General features: G+C 43.8%; 2 protein-coding genes across 7 annotated transcripts in view; one reads left to right on the top strand and one right to left on the bottom strand.

Moving 5' to 3' along the window:
• ralgapa1 (Ral GTPase activating protein catalytic subunit alpha 1) overlaps window positions 1–4,871 on the top strand; it is a 65,390-nt gene extending 60,519 nt beyond the window's left edge. For 4 of the 6 annotated variants that reach the window (XM_037125148.1, XM_037125149.1, XM_037125153.1 and 1 more), the window contains one exon: window positions 1,413–4,871. In XM_037125148.1, coding sequence (XP_036981043.1) covers window positions 1,413–1,558 — 146 coding nt within the window. In that variant the 3' untranslated portion in view covers window positions 1,559–4,871. The other 2 variants (XM_037125152.1, XM_037125151.1) reach the window with 2 other exon arrangements.
• Window positions 4,872–4,983: 112 nt separating this feature from the next.
• On the bottom strand, window positions 4,984–8,200 carry LOC119004703 (insulinoma-associated protein 2). Its single transcript, XM_037071859.1, has one exon. The coding sequence runs from the start codon at window positions 8,110–8,112 to the stop codon at window positions 6,088–6,090; it is 2,025 nt and encodes a 674-aa protein (XP_036927754.1). The 5' UTR covers window positions 8,113–8,200; the 3' UTR covers window positions 4,984–6,087.
• Between the last annotated feature and the right edge of the window lie 3,367 nt (window positions 8,201–11,567).

Genomic DNA, 11,567 nt, shown 5'->3' on the forward strand with positions numbered 1-11,567 from the left:
AGTCTGTTTCTATGTATTTCTTCCATTCCATCCTGTTTAATGTATTGTCTTGTTTTTTCTTTCTTTACATGTGTGGCAACTTCTTATTCCTTGCTTTTATTCATTTTTATGTATTTTCTTTCTTTTCTTTCTTTTCTCTGACCATACCTTCTTCCTCCTGGACTGTTCCTTCACCCTCTTCCCTATTTTCATACCTTCTATTTCCTTACATCCCCTTTTCTATCTTATTTTCCCTCCTTTTCTTGTGTTCATTCTTACCTTCCGTCTTCTCATCTCTTCTTATTACTTGCCCTCCTTGCCTTCCAACTCCTTTCCTTTTGTTTCCTTTCCTCTCCTTTTCTTCCCTGCCCTCTCATCTACTTTCTTTTCCATATATTTACCTTTTATTTCCTCTCCTCTTTTATCTATTCTTTCCCCAAACTCTCCTCTCCTCTCCTCTCCTCTCCTCTCCTCTCCTCTGTTCTTCTCTCCTCTCCTCTGTTCTTCTCTATTCTCCTCTCCTCTCCTCTAGAGGACCATAGTGCTTTGTATGTAATGGTCCCCAAACCACCAGACAGCTTTAACCTGCTCAGGGTGAAGGGGAAGGGTCTGAAGCAGAAGGTCCTTCATGCTAGCTGTGAATGGTATGCTGTATAGATAGAGGCTCAGTTTAGCTTCTCTTGTTGTCTTTGGGCATATAAGTGAGCAATACTTGTCTCTTTATGAGACTATACATCCAATCCAATTAGGACCATCACTTCTACATTATCTTATAAGAGAAAGAGATGGAGAATCAGAATCAGCTGACATTACAAGTGACGTTGAAGAACAGTATGTTTAGCTACTCCTCTTTTGTGTTATCACTAAATCACAAAACAGTTGTTGCCTCGACAGCAGACGGTAAAAGGCAGGTGTTAAAACATTTGATGCCAAGACAAGTTTATTTATAACGCTTTTAATGACACATGCAGTCTCAGAGGGCTCACAAGGATGAGTGTAGAAGCACAACATGTGGCTGGCTTTTTCAGACTGATAAGGTGTGTCGTGTTTGTCTGGCATAAGAAGTAGAAAGGTCAATTAAACACTGTGTGATTTTCATCGAGTGGCTTCTAGGGATCTAGCCTGAACCCAGTATATAGAGGTAAAACTGAGAAAATAGAGCTCTCATGTTGTTTGTCTTTCTAGCTGTCTGTCTGTTGTCCCGTGTGTGAATGTGTGTCTGTCATTCTGTCTGTCCTGCCTGTGTGACTCTAGGAACTTGTACATTCAGAAGAACTTAAAGGGGTGTGATGATATTTTCTTGTCGTCCCTTCATCCTTTTCTACTCTTACTTACCTCCTCTCCTTTATCCCTGCCTCCCCCATCCATGTGCCCTCGTCACCTCACCTGTCCTCCCCTCACAATCTCCCCTTCCTCTTCATCTTCCTCCTCAGGCTCCTGCCTAGAGATTCTTCGGGGAGAAAGTCCGGCTCTTGGGGAGGCCGGGAGCGACTCGGCATCCCCCATGTCTCCTCGGACTAGCAAGAGCCGCATGTCCATGAAGCTGCGACGCTCCTCTGGATCGGCCAATAAAACTTAAGCTCTCCGGCCTAGTCCAAACTAACACTTCATGTCACTTCATGTCCGATCAGTCGGACTCTTTAGTCCTCGAAAGATGTTTTCTCAGAGGAAATTTGGTCATCGATCGTACTTAAATCAAATTAAATATGACACGCATCGAATTTAACAGGAAAAATGATGCGCGGTGTTCCCGGGCTCATCCCATCTTCTCCAGCATGCTGCCGTTCTGACACTGGCCTTTTATGTACAGACCGCTTTATCGCACAATTGTACACTCAAAATCATGTAATAATTTTCTGTGGACTATATTATACTGTTACTTCATTTTGAAACTGCTCGCAGCTACTGAATTAATCCTTAGCTTTGCTGTCAAACAACCATTTGAAACAGTACGGCAGCATGCTGATCTCTGCCACATTAGAAGAAGAGCAGCCTTAGCAGTGCAGTATTAGTTCATAATAATCTGTGCCATGTTAGAAATTGCACAAACTCCAGTGTAACCAGTACTGCGAACAGCTTAAGTGTGCCACATTATACATTGAGATCAAACTGCTGAGCAAAGAGACACAAAAGCTGACACTGTTGAAGGTCCCTATGGGGAATCTGTATATTTGTACAATAGTCAGTCCATATGTGTACAGATGGAAACATGGGTTTTGATATAATATGGATAAATTCAGTGTCTGACCTCTTGTGTTGCCTGAAGAAAGTAAGATAAAAGTCTATTTTTGTTCTCAGTACAGCATTAGAAAATATAAAGATAAGAGGTCACTTTATATTCTGCCCTCATTAACTGTAAATACAAACTCATCTATTTGCTTACAATAATAGAAACGTGTCATCGTGGATGTGGCAGCGCTCTAAAGCCAAAAACGCTCCGTGTGTTTGAACCCAGAAGAAAATCCCCTCCTTGAACTTACGGGGCTGACATTCAATCCATGTGAGACAGTGTTACAGCAGTGATGGAGGGAATATTGTCCTACATAAAGGAGAGAAAAGCGCTTTCTAGAAATTAATGACAGGTTACTGATCAAAGAGGAAGCACGTTTAGTTTTTTGGGGGTTTTTTGCTGTAAAATGTGGACAAGCACTGATGTTCATTACATTTATTTTCCTTTGTTTGTTTTAATTGACTGTATAGTGTGTTTTGACCCAAACACGAATGTTGCTGTATTTTTAAGTTCAGTGTCACTCCGTCATCTGACGCAATCGAACCACAGCTATTCTTTCCTTGTTCCTTTGACTATATATATATATACATTATGTATATCTATATATGTATGAGTATAAATATATATATAGTAGATATATGAATATCTATAAGAATGTGTACAGTGTGAGGAGGCTTGTTGTGTATATACTGTTGTGTGAGAATAGCTGCCAAAGCCAAACTGTGGTTTAACCTCGGACCACATATCTGTTTCAAATGGGTTGACACTACAAGATTTTATGTTTCAATGTTGTTGTTTTTTTCCTTTTCATAACCAGTTTGCACTTCATTTTCAAGGAGTTTTAAGATAATTTCATTGTAGCTTAAGTAATTGTCTGTACTAGTTATAAGTGTAATCTTGGTACCACAGCCAGGATAAATCTAAAAGAAGAAGGCAAGGCCATTATTTCCTCACATTTTTTGTAATCATTTGACATATTGCTCAGTGTGGCTCCATGTCTGTTGAGGCAGGTTTAGTTAAGGACTGTTTGTGGAAGGAGGAAAAACAAAAGAGAGATACTGTAGATCAGAGGCCAAAGAGAGGAAGAAAAGGAAAAGGAAAAGATGTCAACTTATCTCTTAAATACGAACAGTTTATCGCTTCTTTTTTTTTCCTGTTACTCTTATATTTAGACTCGTCCCCTCTTCCAGCTCTGGATAGAGGGGATTCGCATGTAACCACAGAATTTAACACTACTATAGATGATCTTTGTGTATTCAACAACTTAATTTCAGCACTCCATCAGTTCAGCTCAGCTCAACTCAAATTAAGTGTTTCAAATAAGCTTTCATTGTAAAAGTACATTCATCTTGTCTACCGTCCCACATGATAGCTTGTTTTCCACATCTCCATTTTGTTCTTTTGCAGTTGCCTCATCCCTGGTTAAGGAAACATGCACGTATGAAAGATTTGAATTGGCAAATCTGGATCTCAGTTTAAGGTTTTGCATTATGCTTCACTGCTTGAAGTTAAGTGTTTTCACGGCTGTATTTTCTGTTACTGTTTAATTTTGTTTATGTTTTATTGCAGCCATAGATTCTCTGTAGAGAGAAACAGGACTGTAAGATTGTTTTGTTTAGTTTATTTTGACCCCTCCATGGGGTTGTCAAACTCATGTTGTTTCTTTGTTTGTGAACATTTGAAGTCAGCCGAGATTTGAGTTGTCCCTTTAAATTATTGCTGTTACAATTGTTATTATTGCTGAGATTGAAGCACCATTGATTGGTTGAGGCATGCGGTCCAGTAGCCCCATTGCACTCTGGGACTGATTTGTACTTGCTGTATATAGACTACAGCTCATCTGCCAGTCGCCGACTGTGTCCTGTAAACAAGTCGACAACCTGAACCTGTTCAATACATCCCATGCTCTGTCCCAGACAGCAACACTCCTTTATACTCTATGGATTAAAATAGCAGCGTGTCATGATGCTGCCTTTAAGTCCCAAAGAAAAGGTGGGACATTTCACACTTCAGGTTGTTTAAAAGAATTAAAATACTGCTGAGGATTTCAGTGATTAGCTCAAATTATCTGCTCACTAAAGTGGACTGAAGTCAGATGTATGACTCTTTTAATGCATGTTTGTTCGGTTTAAAAATCTTGATCAGCAACAACCAAAATATAAAACATAGGTTAAAAAGCCCTGAAGCATTTTAGCAAATAAATTTCAACTACCCCGATAGTCTGTAGGATTTGGACTCAAATTTGTAGAAATATTGTTCTGACCAGAACGGGACATTCGGGTTGTCTAAATATGGATGAAAAAAAGTCGGACTACCTTTTCTCCAGCAGCCATATCAACCGCAGAAACACGGTCGTCAATAAAAATGTTCTGTGCCTGTGTCGATGGATGTTGTGAACGTGCCGGCTATGATGGATACGGGTTAAGCTGCGGTCCAGACGTTAGCTCGGAACAAAGCTGATGTATGTAACTACTGACTGTACATACTGCATGACACCAGTTCAAGACTTACTGCATGTGTTGACCATTTAACAGCTGTATCACAATATACACATGACTCCTCAAAATATGTTACTGTCAGACCTGTAGTATGTAAACGTGTACTGTCTCTTTTGGACACACAGCGATGATGGAATTTGACAATAAATGATTCGTACCACTGACCCCAGGACTGATTAGTGTGTGCGTGTGTGTGTGTGGGTGTGGGTGTGGGTGTGGGTGTGTGTGTGTCACATAGGCTGGACTCCTCAGAAATTATACTGTGTTAACATTTATTGACAATAATTTACAATAAATTTCACATTCAACTTCAAACATATCAAAATAGTACTGTATAGGCTTCATAGAACCACAATGACATTTTTAGCATCATGAAGGCATTTAGCAAATATTTCCAACAGTCATTTATAATCAATAAAGACAAAAGACATTTCTTTTTACTAGCAGTACTAACATTAAAGTTACATTCTGTATGAAAATATTTTTATAGCTGAGAAGTTAACTGGCACATTTACTATAAAAGGCATATTATGGTCTATCTGATTATTTTCTCCTTGTTTTATTTTTTCTTTATATTGTTTACTGTACATGAAATCATCTTTGAAACAGGACATTGATTCTGTCTCCACTTCTTGGGGCTAAGGAAGGTCACTTTCTATATTATTACGGGTCGCTACATATTACACCAGTAGGTAACTCTCCTTTGCTTTAGTATAATCTGATTACTTTGCCACAGAAGTATGTTGACGGTGAGTTTAAATGTAGAGTGTGCGGCCATTCCTTGTTTCAGTAAATGTGGCCAAATCAAAACAGCCCTTGAGTCAAACGCAGCCTGTGGAGTTACTGCGATCTTATGTCAGATCGTGTACAGGGTGCCGGGTGTGGTATGAGAGGATGCGGGAAAAGCTGAAAAAAGCCCGCATCATCTGTGTCAATACAGATAAAGAATTATATCCCCATGATGAGAATAGAACTACAGAAACAAAGTCTAGAAACGTGTTTGTATTACTGACCTTACCCCCCTTTAACGAAAAAGGAATCTAACAAAAGAAATAGTTTATTTTGTACAAGTTTCAGCGGGGCGTTCGTTTAAAATCAGCACCATGGACAGCACTAGTTTGATACCATGGTTGACGTTTGCTACAGAAGGCACGCTGACTTTACTTCAGCCCTGTCCTGTGGTAACACTGATAACACGCATTGAGGCCTGTTTGTTGAAGCCTGCTCAAAAGGCTTCAACAAACAGGCCCCAGTCCGGACATATGACAGCTGAAATACACGTGGGCTTTAATTTGAATGAAAACAATGAACAGTTAATAGTTTCCTCGAAATGACGGCTCATGTTGTCTGCTGAGCGCGTCTGTCTCTCGCGCGCGCCTTTTACGGTCGCACGGTCATCTGCAGCAGCATCACCTGCCGGTTCTCGGCGGGATGAGACTTGTTGATGTGTCTCGCGAGCCCCGGGGAGCTGAAGAATGTGGACGGACAGTGCTTGCACGTGAAGATCTGCTGCTGCTGCTGCTGCTGCTGCTGCTCGCACTCCCTGCCGTTATCTTCCCCTTGCGCGTGGAACACATCTGGTCTGAGTCCTCCTCCCAGCGCTCCCGCCAGCAGCTCGTCCCTCATCGCGTGCCACAGACGGTGCTTGTCTCTGATTTCAACCGACGGGAAGCGCGCGCCACACAGGTGACACAGGAACACCTGGCTCTGGCCGCCGCTGGTCTCGCGCGCCTGGCCGTATGGTGAAGGGGGCGGAGACGCTCGCGCTGTCATCTCGTGCGCAGCCAGGTGTTTCTTCAGGTAAGCCTGTCGACGGAATTTCTTGCCGCAGTACCGGCACTCGTACACTTCCTCCTCCGCTAACGACTGGACAAACGGTGAAGGAGGATGCGGGAGTGACGGCGGCGGCTGCTGGGGCAGGTCCGCGCGCTCGTCTGGGTTACCGCTAAGTAGAAGGAGGCTCGAGGGCGGGCTGTCTGCCGCTCTCACCTGCGGCTGCAGGTCCAGGCAGCTTTCAACTGGGTCCCGGTAGTGTAGCGAGGACTCATAGAGAGGAGGCGCGAGGCTGTCTCTGTCTTGACTGTCCCGAGACCGACCGTGGAGCAGCAGCAAGGACGGCTCGCGCCTGATGCGGGAACTGTCCAGCGCTGCGTGGTGCTGATTAGTGTTGATGCGCAGCAGCTCGTTCTCTTTGCCCTCCATCTCGACCGGCTGCCTCTCGTGCTGAATGAGACCTCGTGCCTCTTTCAAGGGCTGGCTCTTGTTTGTCGGAGTCTCTCCTCCCTGGTTGTTCACCGGACGAGGTTTGTGCCAGCGGCGGTGGGAGGCCAAGTTTGCGGGACAGCTGAAGACTTTGTCGCACTCGGGGCACCGGTACTCCACGCGCACTATGCGGGAGCACTTGTGCTGCGCGAGGGAGAAAGGGTCGGGGTACTCCTCTTTGCAAAGTTGGCAGATGAACTCTCCCAGCGGCTGGTTCCCGGTGGGAGCAGACGACTTCTCCCGCTGTCTCCTCAGCTCGGGACTCTCCTTCTTGATCCTCAGACCCAGAACCGGAGAGGTCGTGACCTCATCCTCAAAGTTGAGTTTGCGGTTCACTTTGGGTTTCTTTGACGGGTTGCCCGCGGACTGTTTGTTGTGTCTATTGCTGTTCAGGCGTTGGTCCGCTTCAAGGAACGTGCGTTTTCTCGCTGCGTGGTGCTGCTCTTGGTTCATGAGTGTCAGCGGCGGGAACAGGTGCACATGACCCATGCTCGTGTCGTATTTGTCACCGTGCCCGTAGGACGGCGCGTGGCGACTGCTGCCCGCAAGGAGCCTCTCAAAAGAAGCGGACACTGAAGTCGGCGTGGAGCTCACCAGGAACGGCAGCTCCGGTAACTCCGACACTGGGGATGCTGTCAGGCACCTGACGGGGAACAACGACTGCTTCTCCCCTTCCCCAGGCTGCTCTATCAGTCTGGTGCCGACCGGTTTAACAGGGCTGCAAGACTCTGTCAACGTCAAGTCGCGTGGAGGAGGAGGAGGAGGAGGAGGAGGAGGGAAAGAGAAGTAGGAGAAATCACCATCTGGAGTTAAAACGTCCACCTCGCTCACCTGCTCTTCAGTCTCTGGTAGCTGAGCGCGACGGTCCGCCTCCGCCTCCAGCGCGGACTCCACGTGCGGGCTCCAAGCCTCTCTGACACCGGCGGAGTCCTCGCGGCACACCGGGAGCTGTCCATCCTGCCGGTCAAACGGGAAAACATTGAGAACTTCGTTCTCCTTCACTGCCTCTGGTTGTGTCACTTCAGAAATGTCACTGTTGGTCCTGTCACCGTCAGACGGGACCGGTTTGCCATTGCTGTTGTTTCGGGACCGATATGAAGCGGAACACCGCCGGTTTCTCTTCACCAAAAATCCTCGAGGCATGGTGACGATGATGCTCGGCGCGTGGCACCACCAGGCGGAAAGAACAACAACTCTTGTCTCGAGCACACTTTGAAGAAGAGCTCTGAAGAGAGAGAGAGAGAGAGAGAGAGAGAGAGAGAGAGAGAGAGAGAGAGAGAGGCGCGCGCAGGTGTTACGAGAACACAGCAGACAGAGTGTGGTGCGCGTGTTTGTTTCTGCCGACCAGTCGTTCCTTCTTCTCTCACACCGACGCGCATACACACACACACACACACACACACACACACACACACACACACACACACACACACACACTACATTACATACATGAATGATGAGTTTTCGCCCAGAGTTAGAACCTCAACAAACCTTTTAGTGATTACATTTAGATGGAGTTTTACATTTCGAAATTGAGCACCAGACAGAAAGTTGTGTTCTTGTGATATCATTTGGTACAGTTAAATCCCAAAATGCCTTCAAAATGATATATTAAAAAAGTGAATAAAAAAGCTGTGTTCAAAGGAAAATAAGGTCCCCAGAACACTGTTTGAAACTAGCCATATATACACACACAAACAAATTAAACTAATTAAAACAGGATGAACAGGGTTTTTTTATTGAGCTTTTTTCTCAGTATAAGAATAAAAAATAAACATTCAATGAATATCTTTCTCTTGTGATTAAAATGTCTTCCCCAAAACGACAGATTGCCTCTTTAATAATGAATGTGGACTCACTTTTAAATGTTGACTCTAGATTGACTTGGACAAATGAGACTTGTCTCGTTTTAGTGTATTGTTACTGAATGATGTTTAGACGCCTCTGAAGTTGAACACTCAAAATGAAGTTGGTGCCTCTTGATAGTTGTATGAACTATAAAGACAATATTTTATTCATGTGTATATATTTATGTGACCTTTGACATTGATTGTAATGTTTTTGTATGATTGTCCTGCTGTCATTACGTGACTCATGACGTGGTGAATAGATAATCAATTCAAAGCTGTGTAAATAATAATAACAATTCTATTAATTGGATCGTTCTACTCATTACATTTTGATATTTCAATTGTCTTGCCATTTTGCGTGCTGCGGTGTGAAATGACATGCTGTGGTTCCCATGTGCATGAGCATCTGCCACGGATCGTTCCCTCTTATTTCTACAGGCTGATGTGTCTTCAGCTGTCACGCGCAAACACGCAAATGTATATATTTTCAAGAAGAAATCCTGATCACAATGTCTGTGTAGGAGTCAGCGTAATAAGAAACGACACTCCCGAGGACTCAGATACAGATCAGATCTTTTTAACAGTTCTAATGGACCGGTTCTGTCCCGCTGAAGCGTCTGATTATCTGCGTCTCTGTTGTTTGTGGGAACACGTCGGGCACAGGTTTCCCTCCGCGTGCGCGTGGATGTGTTCGCATGTGTGTGCTCGTGAAAGAGTGGAGAACAGAGGGGGAGACAGTGATCGTGTGTGTGTGTGCGTGTGTGTGTGGACTATTCACACCCGTCCTCCCACTAGAAGCTGCTCTGGCTGATAAGAGATCGGAGGGAGATTCATCCATCCATCCATCCTCTCCCTCCGGGCTGGCCGGCCCCTCTGCGCGGGCCAGGCGGTCTACAGCTCGGCCAGTGGGCTCAGGCCAGCCGGCGTCGCTCCCTGGAAATCAATCAAGGCGGATGAGCGTGAGAACGAGCTTGAGGGTCGGGCTGCTGGCTTGACAAGGGCCGCCTGGGGAATAGAAATGAGAATAGAAATGAGATGGGTGGTGGAGAGTCCAGCACTAAAAACTAATTAAGCACCAAGCTTGCTGGGTCTTTAGTTGGGTTGTTTTTCACTGTAACTGTCAGGTGCTAATGTCTCCCATGGAGAGGAAACCTTGACCCAGGTTCAGCCTTTATTGACCTGACTGACTGGCACAGTGAACATGAGGGGCCTCTGATTTTGTAACCTAATTTGGTTTCATCTCGATCATTTCAACCAGCTTTTCATGGATTATATGGAAGTCTGTTTCTGTCAGAAAGGACATACATGGTGGATATTTTTCATCATTATGTATTAATGCATTTTTTCCCATTTATCTCAACATTTTTATTTGGTTATCAAAACCTTCCAAGTTTACATTTTGATTTATTTCACATTATGTACTCTTTCATAATTTCTAACAGATGTGTACTTCCATATTAAGATTATACTGCACCACATTAAGGTAGCTGTTATATCACTCCTCTGCTTTCTTATAAACTGAAACAGGGATATGAACAGAATCAGAATTCAGAATCAGATTTTCCTTTATTTGTCCTGCAAGCAGGGACATTTCTTAACTGCAATTAACTGCAATTATATTGCAATAACCCATTTTCTATTTATTAAAGTAAATACAGCGATTCATATCATTTAAAAGCTTTACCATGAGGTTAAAATAATGAAACCATGAACTCATGAAAAAGGAAGGACAGGACTGAGCCAGCAACTAAAAACAGGAAAAATCTTGTTAGTCAATGTCCTGTGAAAATATGGATCCACTGACAGTCTGAGGACACTGTTGGCTGCAGGACGTGTGTGTGTGTGTGTGTGTGTGTGTGTGTGTGTGTGTGTGTGTGTGTGCGTGCGTGCGTGTGTGCGCGTGTGCGCGCGCACACACAAGTGTGTGTGTGTGTTTAGTTTGCATCGCATCAGTGGGCAGTGAGGTGGATAATCCTCGAGACTGCTGAAAATGACTCTATTGATCTGTGCTTCTCAGTCACAGGCCTTTAAGTACCGCAGTATTATACAGCTGAGCTGTCTGTCTGGCTGTCTGTCTGTTTACATGGAGTTTACATCTTAACTAGGACTGTAGGGTGGGAACTGTGTTTGTACATAGCTGCATCTTTGTGTGTGTGTGTGTGTGTGTGTGTGTGTGTGTGTGTGTGTGTGTGTGTGTGTGTGTGTGTGTGTGTGTGCGTGCGCGCGTGTGTGTAGAGCCAAATATATGATAGAAAAAAGAGAAAACCATTCAGACATTTCAAAAGTTAATCAGCCATCAAAGGCTAATGACATTGGGAGGTAGCTTTTTATGTAGCCGTGAAGGTCTTTATAATTACAGTTATAAATTATCACCACGTGGCCCATAACTACAAAAAATGAAAGACAAACATAAAGCTCCACTACACATTCAAACAGGTCACCACTATTTTGCACACACATTATCAGGCTGTGGGGTGACTGAACTCTGTTGGTTGAATCAGGGATTTTATCAGCACAAAACCCAGATTAAGCAATCGCTGTAATAGTTTACTAGTAATGTTTTTGTAAATAGGTTCAATTAAGAATACATTCGTCAATGGGATTAATTTATAAGAGAAGTTAAAATTAAATGAGGAAAACATAAAGATCAGACACTAAACAAGGAGATACAGCATCGCTCTGACAATAATGGATCTCAGTAAAAATGTGTTCTTTTAAAAATGTCATACTCTCAATTTTACATACAGA

The sequence above is a fragment of the Acanthopagrus latus genome, chromosome 16 (genome assembly GCF_904848185.1).
Source record: "Acanthopagrus latus isolate v.2019 chromosome 16, fAcaLat1.1, whole genome shotgun sequence".
In the NCBI taxonomy this organism is placed as follows: Eukaryota; Metazoa; Chordata; class Actinopteri; order Spariformes; family Sparidae; genus Acanthopagrus; species Acanthopagrus latus.